We start from the raw sequence: 22,893 nt of genomic DNA, 5'->3' as shown, positions 1-22,893 counted from the left end.
TTTTGAGACGGAGTCTCGCTCTGTCGCCCGGGCTGGAGTGCAGTGGCCGGATCTCAGCTCACTGCAAGCTCCGCCTCCCGGGTTTACGCCATTCTCCTGCCTCAGCCTCCCGAGTAGCTGGGACTACAGACGCCCGGCTAGTTTTTTTGTATTTTTTAGTAGAGACGGGGTTTCACCGTGTTAGCCAGGATGGTCTCGATCTCCTGACCTCGTGATCCACCCGTCTCGGCCTCCCAAAGTGCTGGGATTACAGGCTTGAGCCACCGCGCCCGGCCCAAGATGCTCTTCATATCAACGCCTCTGGCTTCTGTGATTATACTCTTCCTACAACTGCGGCCGTTTGACAACCATCTATCACTCTTATTTCCCAATCCCATCCAGCCTACTGTGGGGCCTGGAACCAACCCCAACCACAAGCAGAGGAACTGAAACAATTCTAGAACTCAGTGTTGCCCTTGGTGTTGCTCTGATCTTGATCTTGTGCCTCAGTTCTAACATTAAACTTCTCTTTTGTTCCTGAGATGTTGTTCCCAGTTCATTAGGGGAAATGGACCCTTGTTTTGGCATTCTTGGTCCGAGTCTCTGCGCTCAAGGCTTTGTCTAACTCAGAACTCAGGACTCAGGGTCCACCTGCACTAGCCATGCCTCCTCCTAAGTCTGAAGTTCTCTCCTTGCACTGTGGCCTGATAGTAAGGGCCTTGCTGCTTACAAACGGACTTCCCCAGTGAGATCTGCCTTCCTCCCCAGTTGCTTAAGAAGTCCTTATTGCTGGGGTCTGTTTTTGGTCTACCTGCTCCCCTCAAATCCTTGGTAGATGACCAATTACTGTGGTTTTCGGTGACCTCTTGTCTGTGGTCATGCCTGCTGGATTTCATGCCCTGCCTTTGACAAGGAACTTGTCAGCATCTGTATCTTACATTGTCCCTGAGGGCCTGCTATTCCAGCAAGGGAGAAGTCCAGGGCTTGGTCCTGCCTCTCTCAAGCTGCCCTTTTCGCTGCAATTCACAGCCCTTTTGATCTGGAGATAGAACAAGTGGTGGTCTTCATGATCAAAGAGTTAAATCAAAGCTTTCAAATCTATTTCTACTTTTTCAGTCCCTTCTCTAACTTCTTAAACTGTAAGCTTTCCCTAAGATTCTAACAGAATCTTGGCTCTAAAGTCAGGTTCTTTAAGACTAAAGTAGGTTCTATATGGCCATGTGGATGGACAAGAATGTCCTTTTCAATAAAAGGCCATTTGTAATGAAATCTTTATGTAAAAGTTCCTCTGACTGATTCCATATCAGTCTTAGTCCTCATGCCTTGTCTCCTTGTCCCCTAGACTCTGTGTGTTAACTCTGGTTGTAGTGCCCTGCCCATCCAGAGCTGACACATAATTATGACATTAATCCGGCTCCACATTTTCTTTATTGACCTGGCTTGTGCAAGCTGCCTGTACCACCTCTAGTATTCCAACGGAGTACCTTCTGATTGTGCATTTAGTCCTGCTGTCCTGGCCCTGCCAACTGACAGAAAGTATAATTCACTGTAAGATTGAGTTAAGACACTATCTCCAAGCTTCTAGTTTTGTTGTATTCACTTTCCTGAGTCAGGCTCACAGAGTTCCAGCCTCTATGTGACTATTTCCCTGACTTATATCTGCCACCCTGACCTTTCTTCTGAGCTCTAAAGTATGTGGTCCCCATTCCAGCTAATGGCCTCACCATTCACCTTACAATCTAAGCTAGGAACCTCAGACTTGCTGTTGAGATACATCAAAACGAGAGAGCCATTATCCATGTAATCAGAACTAAGGCCCCAGCAGTCAACCCAGAAATGGGATTGGATGCTTAGCTTTGTACATGAGAAATTGCATTATATCAGTTCTCAAGAAATCAACTTATACCCATAGAACTCATAGGGAACTACACCCACAGAACTAATAGGGAACTAATTTTTTTAACTTTTATTGTAGATTCAGGGGTACATGTGCAGGTTTGTTATATAGGTATATTCGTGTCACAGGGATTTCTTGTATGGATTATTTTGTCACTCAAGTACTAAGCTTAGTACCCAATAACTATTTTTTCTGATTCTCTCCCTTCTCCCCCATCCAGATCTCAAGGAGATCCCAGTGTCTGTTGTTCTTCTCTTTGTGTCCATCTGTTCTCATAATTTAGCTCCCACTTGTAAGTTAGAACTTGTGGTATTTGGTTTTCTCTTCCTACGTAAGTTTGCTAAGGATGATGACCTCCAGCTCCATCCATGTTCCTGCAAAGGACATGATCTCGTTCTTTTTTATGGCTGTGTAGTATTCCATGGTGTATATGTACCACATTTTCTTTATGCAGTCTACCATTGATGGGCATGTAGGTTGATTCCATGTCTTTGCTATTGTGAATAGTGCTGCAATGAACATATGCATGCATGTGTCTTTATGATAGAATGATTTATATGCCTTTAGGTATATACCCAGTAGTGGAATTGCTGGGTCAAATGGTAGTTCTGTTTTTAGCTCTTTGAAGAATCCTCAGACAACTTTCCACAATGTCTGAACTGATTTACACTCCCACAAATAGTGAATAAGCATTTTCTTTTATCTGCAACCTCACCAGCATCTGTTTTTCTTTAACTCTTTGATAATAGCCATTCTGACTGGTGTGAAATGTTATCTCATTGTGTTTTTGATTTGCATTTATCTAATGATCAGTGATATTGAGCTTTTTTCATATGCTTATTGGCCACATGAATAATATGTCTTCTTTTTAAAAGTTTCTGTTCATGTCCTTTGTCTACTTTTTAATGAAGTTTTCTTTCTTATAGGTTGGTTTAAGTTCTTTATAAATGCTGGATATTAGACCTTTGTCAGATGCATAGTTTGCAAAAATGTTCTCCTATTCTATAGGTTGTCTGTTACTCTGCTGATAGTTTCTTTTGCTGTGCAGAAGTTTTTAAGTTTAATTACATCCCATTTATCAATTTTTGCTTTTGTCGTAATTGCTTTTGGCATCTTCATCATGAAATCTTTGCCAGACAGGGAACTAATTTTTAACCCAGAATTCTGTTTGGTAAATTTAGAATAGGGATTATAATGGGGCATCCAGCTTTCCTTTTATTGCATTCTTCCAGTTCACAATCCATAGTCACTTTTTAAAAAAATTTATTTTACAGACAGAGAGTCTCACCCTGTCATCCAGACTGGAGTACAGTGGCATGATCATAATTCACTGCAACCTCAAACTCCTAGGCTCAAGCAATCCTTTTGCCTCAGCCTCCTGAGTAGCCAGGATGACAGGTGCACACCACCATGCCTGGCTAATTTTTTAAAATTACTTTTTGTAAAGATGGGGGGGTCCCACTATATTGACCAGGCTGATCTTGAACTCTGGACCTCAAGTGATCCTCCCACCTTGGCCTCCCAAAATGTTGGGATGACAGGTCCATAGTCCCTCTTCCAGAGAAACTTCGCTGAGCAGATGAGTTATCAGAGGGTTCCACGGAAGAAACAGGCTTTGAGTAAAGGAGTGGAGTAATCTTGAGAGATTCTCATTATGAGCATGTCAGAATAATCAGAGTAATCTGTGTTTCTATAGAGAGATGGCATCAACTCTCACGTTCACATAAGGTATAAAAAGTAAACTCCTCTTGATGTCTTTCTAGCAAGCATCAAGAGGAGTTTACTTTTTATACCTTATGTGCATGTGAGAGTTTACGTCATCAATTCATCCTTGGTAGCTAATGAGATGATAGATGTTGAAGTTAGATCATCCCTACATTCATTCACAAAGGTGGAACAATGAAGGAGCACTTAGTGCCAAGTACCCTGAGAAGCACACACTGTCTCTCTACCTCTCATATAATACAATAACTCTAAGAAATAGATCTTATATATCCTTGTTGTGGTTGAGTTATGTACTCCCAAACAATATGTCCAAGTCCTAACCTCAGGTACCTGTGAAAGTGGCCTTATTTGGAAATAAGGTCTTTGCAGATGTAATGTTAAGATGAAGTCATACTGAATATGGTGGACCCTAAGCCCAATATGACTGGTGTCCTTATAAGAAAAGGAAAAGACACAGAAACGCAGAGAAAAGATGACGTGAAGAGACACAAGGAAAATGCCAATAATGACAGAGTCAAGAGATTGGAGTCACATGTCTGTAAGGCAAGAAATGCCAAGGATTGCTGGTAACCACCTGAAGCTAGAAGAGATAAGGATGGATTCTTCCCCAGAGCCTTCTAAGGAAGCACAGCCCTGCAGTATTAGTCCACTGTCACACTGCTATAAAGAAATACCTGAGACTGGGTAATTTATAAAGAAAAGAGGTTTTAATGGGCTCATGGTTCCATAGGCTGTACAAGAAGCATGGCGGCTTCTGCTTCTGGGGAGGCCTCAGGGAACTTTAACTCGTGGCATAAGGTGAAGCAGGAGCAGTTGTCTTACATGGCAGGAGCAGGACGAAGAGAGAAGGGGGAGGTGCTATACACTTTTAAACACTCATGAGAACTCACTCACAAGGCCTCACTCACTATCACGAGAACAGCACCGAGGGGATGGTGCTAAACCAATCATGTGAAATCGTTCCCATGATCCAATCACCTCCCACCAGGCCCCATCTCCAACACTGGAGATTACAATGCAACATAAGATTTGGGTGAACACAGATTCAAACCATATCCGCTGCTGACACCTTGATTACAGACTTCTGGCCTCCAGAATTGTGTGAGAGAGAATAAATTTCTGTTGTTTTAAGCCATCCTGTTTGTGATACATTGTTAAGATAGCCTTAGGAAACTAGTACAACCTCCATTTCCCAAATGAAGTAAGGTATGCTCGGAAATGCTGATTTACCCCATTGCAATTTCTTAGAGCTCCCTGACTGCAAACTCTTGAACCCCATGCTCCTTTACTCCCTTGCTGGTTGATCTAGCCTGTTAGGTGATGGTTCCCTTTCTCTTCTGTTAACATTATATTCTAGGTAAATGACAACATCTTCAAGATAAATTACATAACAACATCAGCATTCTCCCAAGTCTGATTGTGCAGAACATTAGTTCTATGAGATGTTAGACTGTGTTAGCATGCAAAAAAAGTTTTCACGGTTAAAAAAAAGAGACAGCGAAATTCTGTGTAAATCAGGCTTTGTTTGTTTGTTTGTTTGTTTCCTGTAGGACTTCATAGAAACTTCAAAATGTACTGTGAATCTCCAAGAGGGGCATATTAGAGCTTGCCACGTTTCTCAGGCTGATTTGACCAAGAAAGCCTTTTCTTTACAGAGCATCTCATGGATTCGTGTTTAGTGGAAGATACTATGGGAAGGGCTAACTTGAAAGATTAATAACTCTTTTATTTTTTTTGACATCATTTACATGCCAACCATGTTTTTTGAGTATTATCTTCACATAGATGTCTAAAGAAGAATTGAAAAATATTCTTGCTGCATCAGAAATATGTTGACAAATCACCTTTTGGGATATGTTAAATTAACTACTGCTTTATCATACCTCCTTTGTTCTTTAGATCTTTATATGGATTCTCAGGGTCAAGGTCTTCTAGTCAAAGGCCATGAGGGACATGACTGTCATTAACAAAATTGGGTTCATGGACTTCTTGTATCTAGAGAAAATGCACACCATTGGAAACTGCGGTGTCTCAGGAAAGGTTGTTAGTCAGGAATTATATATACTGTAAGATTTGTGCTCATGTTAGGTAATTTGAGGATAATATTCCAGGAAGTAGGACTTTGCAGAAGCAAATGTGGTTTTTAGTTCTTCTAACAGACTCTGAAAACAGGGACCCAAATTATCGTACCCAAGCAATGAAAATATGTCCCCTCAAATTTGTGTGTTCTTTTCTAGATGTCCAATAGGCTTTCCTCCCACAGTCATGGGCTGCTCCTTTGTATTTATACATGTGCAGCAAGAAGTGGTTAGCACAAATTTCTCTTTAGCTAGCTAAGAAGAGATTTAAGGCTACGTGATAATCCATGACAACTCTGCCTTACAAATTTAAATGTAAACCTAGGCTTCCAGAGCAGAAGTAGTATAATTTATGACTTTTTTTCAGGCTCAGAGGCAAGTTTTAGGTGATACTTTCTAGCTGTAGTTGTCGTTGCTTGTATAGTGTCATTTTTAAGTGTCAGCTTGGCTGGATTAAGGAATACCTGAATCACTTGTGAAGCACGACTTCTGCGTATGTCTGTGAGGGTGTTTCCAGAGGAGATTATTGTGTAAATCAGTGGACTGTGTGGGGAACCTCTGCTCTCAATCGGTGGACACTGTCTAATTGGCTTGGGGCCAGAATAGAGCAAAAAATAAGAGAAAGGGATTTGCTCTCTTGCTCCTGGAGCTGGGACATTCTTCTCCTTCTGCCCTTGGACATTAGAACTCCAGGCTCTCTGGCCTTAGGACTCCAGGACTTTCACCAGTGGGTCCCCAGGTTCTCAGGCCTTCAAACTCAGCCTGAGAATTACACCTGGTTCTGAGGCCAACTGAGGCACGCTGTTAGCATTCCAGGGTCTCTAGCTTGCAGATTGCCTGTTGTGGGACTTCTCAGCCTCCATAATTGTGTGAGCCAATTCCCCTAATAAATCTCCTCTCATCTATCTATCTATCTATCTACTTATTATGTATCTACCAATTATCTATCATCTGTCAATCATCTATCAATCATCTATTATCTATCGATTATCATCTATCAATTACCCATCATCTATCAAATATCTATCATTATCTATCATCTATCAGTTATATATAATCTATCATCTATCTATCAATCATCTATATCGATATCTATCAATTATCTATCATCTATCTATCATCTATAATTCTATAGTATCCTATTGGTTCTGTCTGTCTAAAGAACCCTGACCAAAACACATAGTATGCAACACAAGAATGCAGCCCTCTGTCTGAAGAGTTATCTCAAGTAGACTGTGCTTGAGTTTTTTGGAGATTTCTTTGCGTTCTTTTTAGGGAAACATCATCCACTGGAGGGGTGGTAGTTTTAAACAACAGAAATTCTCTAACAATTTTCCTGAACACACAGGAAAGTTAGTGTGTGGCAGGTGACCGTAGCCTTATGTCCACATAAGAAGGACTGTCCTGGTGAAGCAGAAACTGTATTAATATTGGCAATTTAAAAATCGTTAATTACAACAGGAATTCGTCGTTTTCTTTATTTGGTCGTGGTGGGGGGAGTGTCACTAGAGATGGGAAAATTCCTTCATTGAAGTCAAACAAGTCCTGCTAAGCAGGCTGGAGTGTCTCTGAAGTAACTGTTTTTAGCCAGGATAGGCCCAATCTTTGTTCTCACTCCTCAAGGATTAGAGTTTGTTGATAGGCTTGTAAGGACTTCAGCAGATGTATTTTTCTGGAGTGCACTGGTGCGATCACAGCTCACTGTAGCCTCGACTGCCTGAGTTCAAGCAATCCTCCTGCCTCAGCTTCCCAAGTATCTGAGACTTCGTCTATTTTATAGGTGTTCTTGTAGTGTCAGAAGACCTCTTCTACTTCTTTTTTTTTTGTTATACTTTAAGTTATGGGATACATGTGCAGAATGTGCAGGTTTGTTACATAGGTATGCAAGGGCCGTGGTGGTTTGCTGCACCCAACAAACCATCATCTACATTAGGTATTTCTTCTAATGCTATCTGTCCTCTAGCTGCCCACCTGCCAACAGGCCCTGGTATGTGATATTCCCCTCCCTGTGTCCATGTGTTCTCATTGTTCAACTCCCACTTGTAAGTGAGATCTTATGGTATTTACTTTTCTGTTCCTGTGTCAGTTTGCTGAGAATGATGGTTTCCAGCTTCATCCATGTCCCTGCAAAGGACATAAACTCATCCTTTCTTATGGCTGCATAGTATTCCATGGTGTATATGTGTCACATTTTCTTTATCCAGTCTATCATTGATGGACATTTGGGTTGGGTCCAAGTCTTTGCTATTTTGAGTAGTGCTGCAATAAACATACTTGTGAATGTGTCTTTATAGTGCAATGATTTATAATCCCTTGGGTATATACCCAGTGATGGGATTGCTGGGTCAAAAGGTATTTCTGGTTCTAAATACTTGAGGAATCACCACACTGCCTTCCACAATGGCTGAACTAATTTACATTCCCACCAACAGTGTAAAAGCATTCCTATTTCTCCACGTCCTCTCCAGCATCTGTTGTTTCCTGACTTTTTAATGATTGCCATTCTAACTGACTTGAGATGGTACCTCACTGTGGTTTTCATTTACATTTTTCTAATGACCAGCGATGATGAGCTTTTCTTCATATGTTTGTTGGCCACATAAATGTCTTCTTTTGAGAAGTGTCTGTTCGTATCCTTTGCCCACTTTTGATGGGGTTTTTTGCTTATTCTCATAAATTTGTTTAAGTTCCTTGTAGATTCTGGATATTAGCCCTTTGTCTGATGGATAAATTGCAAAAATTTTCTCCCATTCTGTAGGTTGCCTGTTCACGCTGATGATAGTTTCTTTTGCTGTGCAGAGGCTCTTTAGTTTAATTAGATCCCATTTGTCAATTTTGGCTTTTGTTGCCATTTGTGTTTCAGTCATGAAGTCGTTGTCCATGCCTATGTCCTGAATGGTATTGACTAGATTTTCTTCTAGGGTTTTTATTACTTTATGTTTTATGTTTAAGTCTTTAATCTATCTTGAGTTAATTTTTGCATAATGTGTAAGGAAGGAGTCCAGGTTCAGTTTTCTGTATATGGCTAGCCAGTTTCCCCAGCACCATTTATTAAATAGGGAATCCTTTCCCCATTTCTTGTTTTTATCAGGTTGTCAAAGATCAGATGGTTGCAGATGTGTGGTATTATTTCTGCAGCCTTGGTTCTGTTCCATTGGTCTATATATCTGTTTTGGTACCAGGACCACACTGTTTTGGTTACCGTAGCCTTGTAGTATAGTTTGAAGTCAGGTAGTATGATGCCTCCAGCTTTGTTCTTTTTGCTTAGGATTGTCTTGGCTATACGGCCTCTTTTTTGGTTCCATATGAAATTTAAAGTTTTTTTTTTTTTAATTCTGTGAAGAAACTCAATGGTAGCTAGATGGGGATAGCATTGAATGTATAAATTACTTTAGGCAGTATGGCCATTTTCATGATATTGATTCTTCCTATCCATGAACATGGAATGTTTTTCCATATGTTTGTGTCCTCTCTTATTTCCTTGAACAGTGGTTTGTAGTTCTCCTTGAAGAAGTCCTTCACATCCCTTGTAAGTTGTATTCCTAGGTATTTTATTCTCTTTGTAGCAATTGTGAATGGGAGTTCACTCATGATTTAGCTCTCTTCTTGTCTATTATTGGTGTATAGGAATGCTTGTAATTTTTGCACATTGATTTTGTATCCTGAGACTTTGCTGAAGTTGTTTGCTGAAGGAGGTTTAGGGCTGAGATTGTGGGGTTTTGTAAATATACAATCATGTCATCTGCAAACAGAGACAATTTGACTTCCTCTCTTCCTATTCAAATATGCTTTATTTCTTTCCCTTGCCTGATTGCCCTGGCCAGAACTTCCAACGCTATGTTGAATAGGAGTGGTGAGAGAGGGCATCCTTGTCTTGTGTGTATTTTCAAAGGGAATGCTTCCAGCTTTTGCCTATTCAGTATGATATTGGCTGTGGGTTTGTAATAAATAGCTCTTATTATTTTGAAATTGTGTTTCATCAATATTGAGAGTTTTTAGCATAAAGGGTGTTGAATTATATCAAAGGCCTTTTCTGCATCTATTGAGATAATCATGTGGTTTTTGTCATTGGTTCTGTTTCTGTGGTGGATTACGTTTATTGATTTGTGTATGTTGAACCAGACTTGCATCCCAGAGATGAAGCCAACTGGATTGTAGTGTATAAGCTTTTTGATGTGCTCCTGGATTCAGTTTGCCAGTATTTTATTGAGGATTTTTGCACTGATGCTCATTAGGGAAATTGACCTGAAAATTTCTTTTTTTTTTTTTGTTATGTCTCTGTCAGATTTTGGCATCAGGATGATGCTGGCCTCATAAAATGAGTTAGAGAGGAGTCCCTCTTTTTCTATTGTTTGGAATAGGTTCAGAAGGAATGGTACCAGCTCCTCTTTGTACCTCTGGTAGAATTCGGCTGTGAATCCATCTGCTCCTGGGCTTTTTTTTTTTTTGGTTGGTAGGTTATTAATTACTGCCTCAATTTCAGAACTTGTTATTGGAGACCTCTTCTTTTTCAATGCATTTTAAATTCAAGACCAATCCCAAATCAAATGCCAATATCAGTGTATAAGTATTCTTTTTTCTTTTGTCAGCTTGCAGGTCTGAATGAGGGCAATTTACTTTGCCATCTGAACTTATTTAAGTCTAGCTTTACCTAGACTTGCTATCACAAAGTCAGTGACAGCATATCCTACTAGTCAATTTTTATTTTTTGTTCGTTTGTTTGTTTATTCAGTCTGAACCAACAACAAGCAAAGTTAAATTATGGATATCCAAGGGAGTCTATAGAAGGTCCATGGAAGGTATGGAGAGTTCCTCAACAGAGGTAATCAATCATCAGCTTCTTTTTCTACAGATGAAGGAGAGAGGGTCACTGGGTTTAGAGTGTTACAGTGATGAATGGTGATATTTGAAGGGAAACCAACAATTTCCTCAGAGATTAAGTGACTAGCTGAAAAATCTTGAGTTATATCTATCAATAAAACAGGGGAATTATTAGGTTTAATGTAGACCCTAGAACTAGTTTGACTAAGTCACTCCAGCTTCCACAAGCTTTGCTGCAGCTGCTAAAACTCTTAGACAAGACAACTATGCTGTGACTACTGGAGCTAATGAAAGACTGAAATAAATAATAGATTTTTGATGAGTCCCATGTCATTGAGTCAAAGCCCCTAGTGTTTTTTCAGACTTCTCATGACAAAAAAGTAAAGTGGGGTTGCTAATTGAGAATCTTGGGAAAAGATATTTTGATACACAGTTATTACAGTAATCTTTGTGCTTAAACATGAGCATTCTTTTTTTAACTCAAAAAAAGGGTACAATCCTTAAAAGATATTTATATTAGCATATTTTACTTAAATATAATTAACTTAGAAAAAATAAAAATATTTTTTATCAGCTTTTTATTAGTAAGTTTGATAAATAAAAGAGCTCTCATAATAATTTTAAATTAATTTAAATTCAAAGGATATTTGAAAATCTGATTATTCCCATTGTCTTTCCTTTCATAGAATGACAAAACAAATCTTGTGTTACCTAATGGCCATTACAGTAAAACCAAAGATAGTTTAGGCACAAAAGACATATTAATAGCCTGATTATTCTGAATTTGGGGCCTGAATTTTGGAAGGAATCAAGAATAGTTGTTCCAGGAGACAAGATATAAGTCATAACTATCTAGGGTCCATAAATAATTACAGAAGACACTGTAAAAACACATAGCAATTAACAATAGTCATTAGAAACAACATTTTATTAAAGCAAGGAGTCTTTTTAAAAATGATTTAAAAGTGTCAAAAAGCACTGAAAGTTAACAGAATATTTTATTACCAAAAAAAATTTACTAATATGGGCATAGCATAACTTAATTTTTGTATATTAAAAAAACTCCAATTCTAATTTTACCCTTTTTGTACATCATTCATGTAACATTCTACAATAGAAAATTTATTAATATGCCTTTACATGTATACATTTAGGCATACACAGATATGTAAATATACAAATAGATAATATGTTTTAAATTTTACATTTTAACTATAGTTTTAAAATTAAATCTATTAGATAAAATAATATGTATGTCAAAATAAAATTTACCCTCTGAATAAATGGTTTCAACTTTCCTAATAAACAGAAAATCAGCAGGATATTTATTATCTGGTATACATTTTGTGTTTCTCTGCATTAAGCATTTACATTAATTATCATCTTTAACCAAAGTAATCAACCTTCCTTTTCTGTAGGCACAAAAGAAAAAGGAAAGAAAACATAACTTACTTAGATTTTTTTTGGTCTACTAGCATTTATTGCATACAATTTAAACAGTTTCAATATATAAATATATGACGTCATTCAAAGGAATTTGCATATTTTGTTAATCTATTGTCATTTTAAGAAATAAACATAATTGTATTTAATGACCAGTGTTTTTATGTTTCTTATTTAGAAATTGTCTAGGCATCTAAAGGATTATTATCAATTAACCATTTGTCTAAGTCCTTAAAGTTTGTTAAGGATCAGCAAATTGCAATTTTAGTTAACAAATGAAATCTTATGATTTGTAGCATTCTAAGAATTTTATAAAAATTATAAAGGCATTTATTATTATCATTCACTTTAGTTTAATACAATTTTATATATATAAAACTAAAATTCTAAATTTAGACAAGTTATAGAAATAGTGGAATCTTGTTGAACTCATACAACCACTGTAGAAAATTCAGTTTAATAAAAAAATTTTAACTCTGGCCTTGTAGAAACCAGAATGTTGGACTGACACTAGTTTTTGTATTAAAGTAATTTTTTGAAGATTCTGAATCATGCCAAACATGTAATCTTTTAACTTATATATAATGCCTTTTCTTCTTTTCTCATAATTATAATAAAGGCTACTATGTAAATATACTGTTAGTGTCCACAGAAAGAAATACAGTTTAATAACATTTTTTCCCTTTTTTTCAGATATTTTGCCTATTTATCTGAACTAGATATCCCTTGAATGTGCACACAAAAAGTGAATGGCTCATTTGATAAGGTAAAGATTAATTTCTGAAGAGAGGGGAAAAGAGAAAGGAGGGGAAATAGAGGAAAAAAAAGAAAGAAAAGGGAACCTGCTGCAGATGAATATGAAATCAACACCAAAAAAAAGGCTAATTATGTTCCCTCTGAAAAGAGAGGGAGGAAGGTTTATATGTAAAAGAATATATTTTGAAATAAAAAAAGAGTGACATTAAAATTGGTTTAAGCCCTTGGCAATTTTATCAATTAACCAGCACTTATTAATTCCTAAATTATGGAAATAAAAGAAGGGGCTATCACCAACTTTGAACAAAAGAATCACTGTTAATCAAACAGAACAATCTTCTCTTGAAGATTTCTTCACTTTTCTAAAGTGCCTCTAAAGTAAACCATCGTGTTTATATTAAAAGTTCCTCAGCGTGGCCATTGCAATTCCAGATTGTTCTTGGTGAAACTGTGCCCGCTGTAGAGATAAACATGCACGTTTGTGTTACAGTGCGGAAATCTGAAAGAAACAGGTATCTGGAAGAAGTGCAGTTTTAGATTGAGTGGAGCCCATCAGAGGTGAACTTGTCTGACCTTGATTCTCCGATCTTGAGTCTCCAGAATTTGGGCAAAGGTCAGTTGCCTACAATGAGGGCTGAGAAACAGAAAAAAAGTAGTTCTCAAGCTCACAAAGATAAGACAGAGGAAGTCCTTACAAGTTTTGAAATGGTGACCTGAGACAAAGTTTATCCAAAGGCCAAAGTTTGTCCAAAGCATATGAGTCCTGAATTCTCAGTCCCTGGAGCCAGAGGACAGACTTATGGGGACTTGGCCTGTCCTTGCCTTATGGACTTTTCCTTGTATAAACGAACAACACTCAGGACAATAGACAAATCATAGAACAGATGTTAGAGGCTAGAAAACAATATTTCCGACTGACTAGATTTGCAACAAGTTTTACAAAATAGAAAGACTCTGAGGATCTACTGCTAGGAAAACAAAATAAACACATTGCTGACAGTTCTCAACAAAATATCAGAGCCTAGCCATGAACAGGGTCCCACATGTATGCATCATTACCGAGTCAAGGGTACTTGCTTAAGGCAGCAAGGACTTCAGAAGAATCTCATGACACTCCATTTTTGTCAGTCCTTCAGAGCCCAAGACCACCAAAAACACTCCTGTAATGGAACAAGTTGGCTTTATTACTAATAGCAACAAGGCTTTTGAAAGCCTTCTCTCATCTTCCTGAGGAATCACCTCTCCAGGTATACAGAGACAGTGTGGGTAGGTTGACAGGAAATGGAGAGGAAGGAGAGCTTCCCTAAGTGAAAACCTAAGTGTTTTCCTAAACACAAGCACCACTGAGCAGTCTGTAGATGGAATTTTGCAATCAAAATTGCAGGGTATTCTATTCAAGCCACACCTTTTTTTCCTCTATTTTGAGATAATTAAAAATTCCCATGCAGATGTAAAAAAAAAATAGAAAAATCTCTTGTATCCTTTCCCCCAATGGTAACATCTTGCCAAGACTATGGTATATCAGAACTCGGCTTTTGTGTGTGTGTGTGTGTGTGTGTGTGTGTGTGTGTGTGTGAGAGAGAGTCTCACTCCATCAACCAGGCCGGAGTGCAACTGTGTGATCACAGTTCACTTAGCCTTGATATCCTGGACTCAAGTGATGCTCTCATCTCAGCCTCCTGAGGAACTGGGACTGCAGGCATGCACCACCACACCTAGCTAATCTTTTCATTTTCTTTCCTTTCCTTTCCTTTCCTTTCCTTTCCTTTCCTTTTCTTTTCTTTTCTTTTCTTTTCTTTTCTTTCTTTCTTTCTTTCTTTCTTTCTTTCTTTCTTTTTCTTTTCTTTCTTTCTTTCTTTCCTCTTTCTCTTTTTCTTTTTCTTTTCTTTCTCTTTTCTCTTTCTCTTTCTTTTTTCTTTCCTTCTCTTCCTTTCTTTTTCTTTCTTCTTTCTTTTCTTTCTTTCTCTTTCTCTCTTTCTCTCTCTCTCTCTCTCATAGAGATAGGGTCTCACTATGTTGCCTAGGCTCATCTCAAACTCCTGCACAGCCCAAATATTGACATTAATACAGTTATGATGTAGAACATTTCTGTCACCATAAGGGTGCCTCAAACTTCACTTTTTAGCTACCTCTACTTCCCTCCCACCCCCACTGCCTTCTTAATCCCTGGCAATTCCAAATCTGTGTTCTCCATTTGTGTAATTTTTTCAATTCAAGGATGTTATATAAATGGGATCACACTGTATGATTAGTTTTTATTTTCATATAGCATAGCTCCCTAGAGATTTACTCAAGTTACCAAGTGTATTAATGGTTCACACCTTTCGCTGCTGAGTAGAACTCCATGGTATGCATGTACCACTGTTTAACTATTGAAGGCCATCTGAGTTATTTCCAGTTTGGGGCTATCACAAATAAAACTGCAATAATCACTGACTTACAGGTTTTTATGTTACCATAAGTTTTCATTTCCCTGGGATAAATGCCCAGGAGTATAATTACTGGAATGCATGGTAATTGCATGTTTAGTTTTTTAGGAAACAGCCAAATTGTTTTCCAGAATGACCATATCATTTTACACTCTCACCAGCAATGTCTGAGTGATCCAGTTTCTCTGTATTTGGTGTAGTCACTATTTTTTATTTAGCCATTCTAATAAGTATGTAGTAATATCTTATTGTGGTTTTAATTTGCATTTCCCTAATGGCCAATAAGGTTGAACAATTTTTTATGTGCTTATATGCTACCTGTATATCTCCTGAAATGTTTGTTTCTATCTTTTGCCCATTTTCTAATTGGAGTTTTTTATTTATTTGCTTGTTTTACTGTTGATTTTCAAGAGTTCTTTATATATTCTAAATAATCCTGTTTTGATAAGTGATTTGCAAATATTCTGTCCCAGTCTGTAGCTTGTATTTTCATCCTCTTAGCAGAGTATTTTGTGGAGCAAAAATTTATCATCTTGATGAGCTCCAATTTATCAGCTTTTTCTTTTATGGATCATGTTTTTGGTGTCAAGTCTAAGAACTCTTTGCCAGTCCTAGATCCCAAAATTTTTTTTTCCTAAAAATGTTATAATTTTACATTCTAGGGAAAACTAGATTCTAAGATGGCTGAATAGGAACAGCTCCAGTCTGCAGCTCCCAGTGTGAGCAATGAAGAAGATGAGCGATTTCTGCATTTCCAACTGAGGTACCAGGTTCATCTCACTGGGGCTTGTCAGACAGTGGGTGCAGCCCATGGAGCAGGGCAGGGCATCACCTCACCTGGGAAGCACAAGGGGTCGGTTCATACCCTTTCCTAGCAAAGGGAGGCCATGACAGACGGTACCTGGAAAATCGGGACACTCCCACCCTAATACTGCGCTTTTCCAATGGCCTTAGCAAATGGCACACCAGAAGATTATATCCCTCTGACCCGCCTGGCTCAGAGGGTCCCATGCCCACGGAGCCTCACTCACTGCTAGCACAACAGTCTGAGATTGAACTGCAAGATGGCAAATCAAAACCACAATGAGGTACTATCTCACACTAGTTAGAATGGCAATCATTAAAAAGTCAGGAAACAATAGGTGCTGGAGAGGATGTGGAGAAATAGGAATGCTTTTACACTGTTAGTGGGACTGTAAACTAGTTTAACCATTGTGGAAGACAGTATGGTGATTCCTCAAGGATCTAGAACTAGAAATACCATTTGACCCAGCCATCCCATTACTGGGTATATACCCAAAGGATTATAAATCATGCTACTATAAAGACACATGCACACATATGTTTATTGCGACACTATTCACAATAGCAAAGACTTGGAACCAACCCAAATGTCCATCAATGACAGACTAGATTAAGAAAATGTGGCATATATACACCATGGAATACTATGCAGCCATCAAAAAGGACGAGTTCATGTCCTTTGTAGGGACATGGATGAAGCTGGAAACCATCATTCTCAGCAAACTATTGCAAGAACAGAAAACCAAACACCACATGTTCTCACTCATAGGTGGGAATTGAACAATGAGAACACTTGGACACAGGATGGGGAACATCACACATCGGGCCTGTCATGGGGTGGAGGGAGAGGGGAGGGATAGCATTAGGAGATATACCTAATGTAAATGACGAGTTAATGGGTGCACACACAAACATGGCACATGTATACATATGTAACAAACCTGCACATTGTACACATGTACCCTAGAACTTAAAGTATAATAATAATTTTTAAAAATTTACATTCTACATGAAGTCCATGCTGCGTTTTAGTTAATTTTTGTATAAGGTGTGAGATTTGGTTCAAGATTTGATTTTTTGCCTATGGTTCTCCAATTGCTCCAGTGCCTCTGAAAAGCCTGTCTTTCCTCTACTGTATTGTTTTTGCACTTTTGTAAACAATTAGTTGAGCATAGTTATGTGGGTTTGTTTCTGGGTTTGTATTCTTTTCTGTTGATCTATGTGTTTGTCCTTCAGCCAATACCATACAATCTTAATTACTTTAGCTATAAAATAAGTCTTGAAATTAGATGGATTGATTCTTCCCACTTCAATTTTCTTTTTCAAAATGTTTTAGCTATTCTAGTTCCTCTGCCTTTTCATTTAAGATTTAGAATAATCCTATCTATATCTACAAAAAAAATTTACAAAGATTTTACTGGGAATTGTATAATTTTGTGTATAAATCTGGGGAGAATTGATATCTTTATTCCATAGCCTTCTAATCTATGACATGGCATGTTTCTTTACAACTTTAATTTCTTTCACCAGTAATTTGTAGTTTTCAGCATGCAAGTTCTGTACATGTCTTGTGAGATTTACACCTGTCTTTCATTTTAATTTTGAATGAATATAAATAGTATTGCATTGTTAACTTCAGTGTGCTCATATGTGTGTTACTAGTATATAAAATATAATCGATTTTCTATGTTTATTTTGTATTCTGCCACTTTGCAAAATTCACTTATTAGCTCTATGAGATTTTTGTTTTCTTTGTGTGTATGCGTGTATGTGTATGTTTGTAGGTCTCTTGGGATTTTCTATGTAATTATGTCATCTACAAATAGGAAGTATTTTATTTCTTCCTTTCTAATCTAAATGATATTTTATTTCCTTTTTGTGTTTTTGCCTCATTTCGCTGGTTAGAACTTATAGCACTATGTTGAATAAGATCAGTGAGAATGGACATCCTTGCATTGCTCCTGATCTTATGGGGGAGACACTCAGTCTTTTACTATGAAGTATAATGTTATCTATAGGTTTTTTGTATATGCTCTTTATCACGTTGAGGAAGTTCCTCTTTACTCCTATATTTCTGAGAGTTTTGACTGTGAATGGATATTGAATTTTGTCATGCACTTTTAAAAATATTAATTGATATGATTACTTAGTCATGGTGTATAATTCTTTTCATATATTGCTAAATTGTATTTGATACTATTTTGCTAAGGATATTTTGCACCTATATTCACAGGGGATATTCATCCATAGTCTTTTGTTTTGTTCTATATTATCTTTGCCTCATTTTGGTATCAGGGTAATACTTAGCTTCAATAAAATAAATTGAGAAACACCTTTCTCTTCTATTTTCTGGAAGACACTGCATGGAATTGATGTTAATTCTTATTTAAATAGTTGGTAGAATTCTCCAGTGAAGCCATCTGGATCCGGAGGTTTATTTTTTTGAGAGTTTTTCAAATAAGAATTTAATTTCCTTAATAGTTATGGGGATATTCAAATTATCTATTTAATGTTGAGTGAGTTATTTTTCATTTTATGAGGAATTAGTCTAGTTCCTCTAAGTTGTGAAATTTATGTTTGTAGGGTTATTCAAAGTTTTTCTCATTATTCTTTTGATGCCTCAGGTATCTATCGATAGTGTTATCTCCTCTTTTATTCCTGACAATGGAAATTTATGTCTGTTCTATTTTTTTTGTACCTCTTGCTAAAGATTTGTCAATTGTATCAGGAGATGTAATATTTTATTTAATATATGCAATTTTTAGTTCATCATTGTCTTCATCAGTTCTGCTACTCTAAGAAAGTTACCCGGCTAGGCATGGTGGCTCACGCCTGTAATCTCACACTTTGAAGGCCAAGGTGGTAGGATCACTTGAGCTCAGGAGTTCAAGACCAGCCTGTGCAACATGAAGAGACAGCATCTCTACAAAAAAGAAAAAATAGCTGGACATGGTGGCATGCACCTGTAATCAATTGTATTGATTGTTTTCAAATAACCAGTTTTTCATTTCATTTTTTTCCCTATTTTTTTCTGTTTTCAATTTCTTGATTTCTGCTCTTTACTATTTCCTTCCTTTTGGTTACTTTTTTTTTTCTTGAGGATGGAGCTTATATTCTTATTTCATGACTTTTCCTTTTTGTAATGTATGCATTTAGTGTTACACAGTTTTGTCCTAATACTGCATTTGCTAGATCTCACAAATTTATATTTTCACTTTTATTCAGTTCAATATATTTTTTGTTTCCCTTGAGACTTCCTCTTTGACCCATGGATTATTTAGAAGTATGTTGTTTAGTTTTCAAGTGTTTTGAGGGTTTCCTGTTATCTTTCTGCCGCTGATTTCTAATTTGATTCCCTTGTGGTTAGAAAACACATTCTATATTATTTCAATTATTTGAAATCTATCGAGGCTTGTTTTATGTCCCAGGATGTGGTTTATCTTGGTATACGTTTTGTGAACACTTAAAAGCTTAAGTATTTTGCTCTTGTTGGGTGAAGTGTTTTATACATGTCAATTCGATCCTGTTCATTGATGGCGCTTTTAGTTTTTCTATACCTTTGTTGAGTTTTTGTCTATTTGCTTCATCAATTGCTGAGAGAGGTCCTTGAAGTCACCAAATATCTCTCCTTTCAGTTTTATCAGTTTTGCTTCAGTTTTGCCACTCTGTTGTTCGGTGCATACCCATTTAGAATTGGTATGTCTTCTTAGTGGTTAAACCCTGTTATTATTATATAGTGTCCCTCACTGTCTCTGGCAATGTCCTTTGCTTTGAAGTCCATTTTATTTGATATTGAAAGAGCCATCCCTTATTTCCTTTGATTTGAATAGCAAGCATTTTTCCATCCTTTTACTTTCAACCAGCCAATATTGCTATTTGAAGTATTTGTTGTAGGCAGTACATAATTGGGTCATTTAAAAAATATATTCCATTCCTCTATCTTTTAATTGGTATATTTAGACTACTTATATTAAATGTAATTATTGATGAATTAGGGATGTCTGCCATTTTATTTTTTGTTTTCTGTTTTTATTGTCTCTTTTCTTTTTCCTGCCTTGTTGTTGGTTATCTGAATGCTTTTTAGAATTCCATTTTTATTTATCTGTAATGTTTTTGAGTGTATCCCTTTGTATATCATTTTAGTGGATGCTCTAGGTATTTTCCCTCTCTCTCTATATATATGAAGATATATATATAAAAAGATATATATGTATATATATATATATATCTTATGATAGTCTATTAGCATCATCATTCTACCAATTCAAGTGAAGTATAGAAAACTTATTTCCTCTTACGTCTCTTTACCTTCCCTCATTTATAATATAATTATCTTAATAATTCCTCTACATCCATTTAAAACCACATCAGGCAGCATTAACGTTTTTATTTCAAAACATTAAATGTAACTTAGACTCTAAAAGAGAAGGACAGCCTATTGTATTTACACATATTTTGGCTTACCATGTTCTTTGTTATTTTCTAATATTCTAAGGTTCCTTCTTTTATGAATTCCTTTCTGCTTAGATAACTTCCTTTAGTCATTATTTGTTGCTGTTGTTGTTGTTGTTTTTAGATGGAATTTCACTCTTGTTGCCCAAGCTGGAGTGCAATGGCATGATCTCAGCTCATTGCAACTTCTGCCTCCCAGATTCCAGCGATTCTCCTGCCTCAGCCTCCAGGTAGCTGGGATTACAGGCGCCTGCCACTAGGCCCAGCTAATTTTTGTATTTTTAGTAGAGATGGAGTTTCACCATGTTGGCCAGGCCGGTCTTGAACTCCTGACCTCAAGTGATCCACCAGCCTTAGCCTCCCAAAGTGCTGGAATTACAGACGTGAGCTACCGTGCCCAGCCTGGTCATTCTTTTAAGATAGGTCTGCTGGCAACAAAGTCTCAGTTTTCTGTCTGAAAAAGTCTTGATTTTCTCTTTGTACTTGAAGGATATTTTTGCTGGAAGTAGAATGCTAGGTTGGCAGGTCTTTTCTTTCAGCATTTGAGAAATGTGCCATTTCCTTCTGTCCTCCACAGTTTCTGATGAGAAATCTGCTATTCAGTAGTTTTGGGCTGCAATATCACAGGGAGGTATTCATGCCAACATGGGCACTAGGTCACAAGTTCCCTAAGTTTGAAGTGTCAACTTCGACCAAACAAATTAATGGCTACTCTACATTCAAAAATCAGGAAATTTAAATTTATTATGAAATATAATGCAGCATATATTAAAGACTTAACCAGCGTTTTAAAACTCAACTTTCAAAGAAAAGATAGTATTGCTCCCTGTTTCATTAAAACCTAGAGAGATGTAATCGGTAAGCAAGAAGGAAAAAGGGAAATTCACAAAGTAACTTTTTGTGTCTGTTTCTTTTTAACTCAGCATGGAGAGAAAATTTATGTCCTTGCATGCATCCATCTCCGTATCAGAAATGGAACCAAATGGCACCTTCAGCAATAACAACAACAGCAGGAACTGCACAATTGAAAACTTCAAGAGAGAATTTTTCCCAGTTGTATATCTGATAATATTTGTCTGGGGAGTCTTGGGAAATGGCTTGTCCATATATGTTTTCCTGCAGCCTTATAAGAAGTCCACATCTGTGAACGTTTTCATGCTAAATCTGGCCATTTCAGATCTCCTGTTCATAAGCACGCTTCCCTTCAGGGCTGACTATTACCTTAGAGGCTCCAACTGGATATTTGGAGACCTGACCTGCAGGATTATGTCTTATTCCTTGTATGTCAACATGTACAGCAGTATTTACTTCCTGACCGTGCTGAGTGTTGTGCGCTTCCTGGCAACTGTTCACCCCTTTCGGCTTCTGCATGTCACCAGCATCAGGAGTGCCTGGATCCTATGTGGGATCATATGGATCCTTACCATGGCTTCCTCAGTAATGCTCCTCAACAATGGCTCTGAGCAGAAGGGCAGTGTCATATCATGCTTAGAGCTGAATGTCTACAAAATTACTAAGCTGCAGACCATGAACTATATTGCCTTGGTGGTGGGCTTCCTGCTGCCGTTTTTCACACTCAACATCTGTTATCTGCTGATCATTCGGGCTCTGTTAAAAGTGGAGGTCCCAGAATCCGGGCTGCAGGTTTCTCACAGGAAGGCACTGACCACCATCATCATCACCTTGATCATCTTCTTCTTGTGTTTCCTGCCCTATCACACACTGAGGACCCTCCACTTGGTAACATGGAAAGTGGGTATATGCGAAGACAGGCTACATAAAGCTGTGGTTATCACACTGGCCTTGGCGGCAGCCAATACGTGCTTCAATCCTCTGCTCTATTACTTTGCTGGGGAGAATTTTAAGGACAGACTAAGGTCTGCACTCCGAAAAGGCCCTCCATAAAAGGCAAAGACAAAGCATGGTTTCCCTGTTAGTGTGTGATTGAGAAAGGAAACAAAAGTATAAGGAGTTCTTAGATGACACCTGTTCTTGTATCATTGTGTCCATCTCCATTCATGCATAGTCTCCAAATGACTTTGTATTTACATCATTCCCAACAAATGTTGATTCTTAATATTTAGTTGACCATGACTTTTGTTAATAAGAACGACTTCAAAAATTTTATTCAGTGTATTTTCAGTTGTTGAGTCTTAATGAGGGATACAGGAGGAAAAATCCCTACTAGAGTCCTGTGGGCTGAAATATCAGACTGGGAAAAAATGCAAAGCACATTGGATCCTACTTTTCTCCAGATATTGAACCAGATATCTGGCCCATCAGGCTTTCTAAATTCTTCAAAACAGCCACAACTTCCCCAGCTCCCCTGCCCTCTTCAATCCCCTGAGATACAGCCAACTAACGACGCTACTGGAAGCCCCAGAGCAGACAAGAAGCACATCCTAAGATTCAGGGAAAGAAGAGGAAGGCTGTCCTATAACAAAGCAACTTCAAGTCCCAAGTAAGGACAATGAGAGAAAAGAGGGAAGAAGGATTGGAGCAAAAGAGA

The 22,893-nt window shown here is 37.6% G+C and overlaps 1 protein-coding gene across 8 annotated transcripts in view; it reads left to right on the top strand.

Moving 5' to 3' along the window:
* Nucleotides 1-22,645, top strand: part of CYSLTR2 (cysteinyl leukotriene receptor 2) — a 46,236-nt gene extending 23,591 nt beyond the window's left edge. Inside the window, exons 2-6 of one of the 8 annotated variants that reach the window (XM_011939549.1) lie at nt 10,412-10,478; nt 12,637-12,709; nt 13,836-13,965; nt 15,791-15,891; nt 21,308-22,645. In XM_011939549.1, the coding sequence (XP_011794939.1) occupies nt 21,309-22,289 (981 nt within the window). In that variant the 5' untranslated portion in view covers nt 10,412-10,478; nt 12,637-12,709; nt 13,836-13,965; nt 15,791-15,891; nt 21,308 and the 3' untranslated portion in view covers nt 22,290-22,645. Of the gene's footprint in view, nt 1-10,411; nt 10,502-12,636; nt 12,710-13,835; nt 13,966-14,699; nt 14,705-15,790; nt 15,892-21,307 lie in introns of those variants that run through there. The other 7 variants (XM_011939542.1, XM_011939533.1, XM_011939520.1 and 4 more) reach the window with 7 other exon arrangements.
* The last annotated feature ends 248 nt before the right edge of the window (nt 22,646-22,893 follow it).

This window comes from Colobus angolensis, unplaced genomic scaffold, assembly GCF_000951035.1.
Source record: "Colobus angolensis palliatus isolate OR3802 unplaced genomic scaffold, Cang.pa_1.0 Scaffold101, whole genome shotgun sequence".
Taxonomy (NCBI): Eukaryota; Metazoa; Chordata; class Mammalia; order Primates; family Cercopithecidae; genus Colobus; species Colobus angolensis.
Note: the sequence above shows the minus strand (reverse complement) of the source record. Positions and strands in the feature narration are given on the sequence as shown.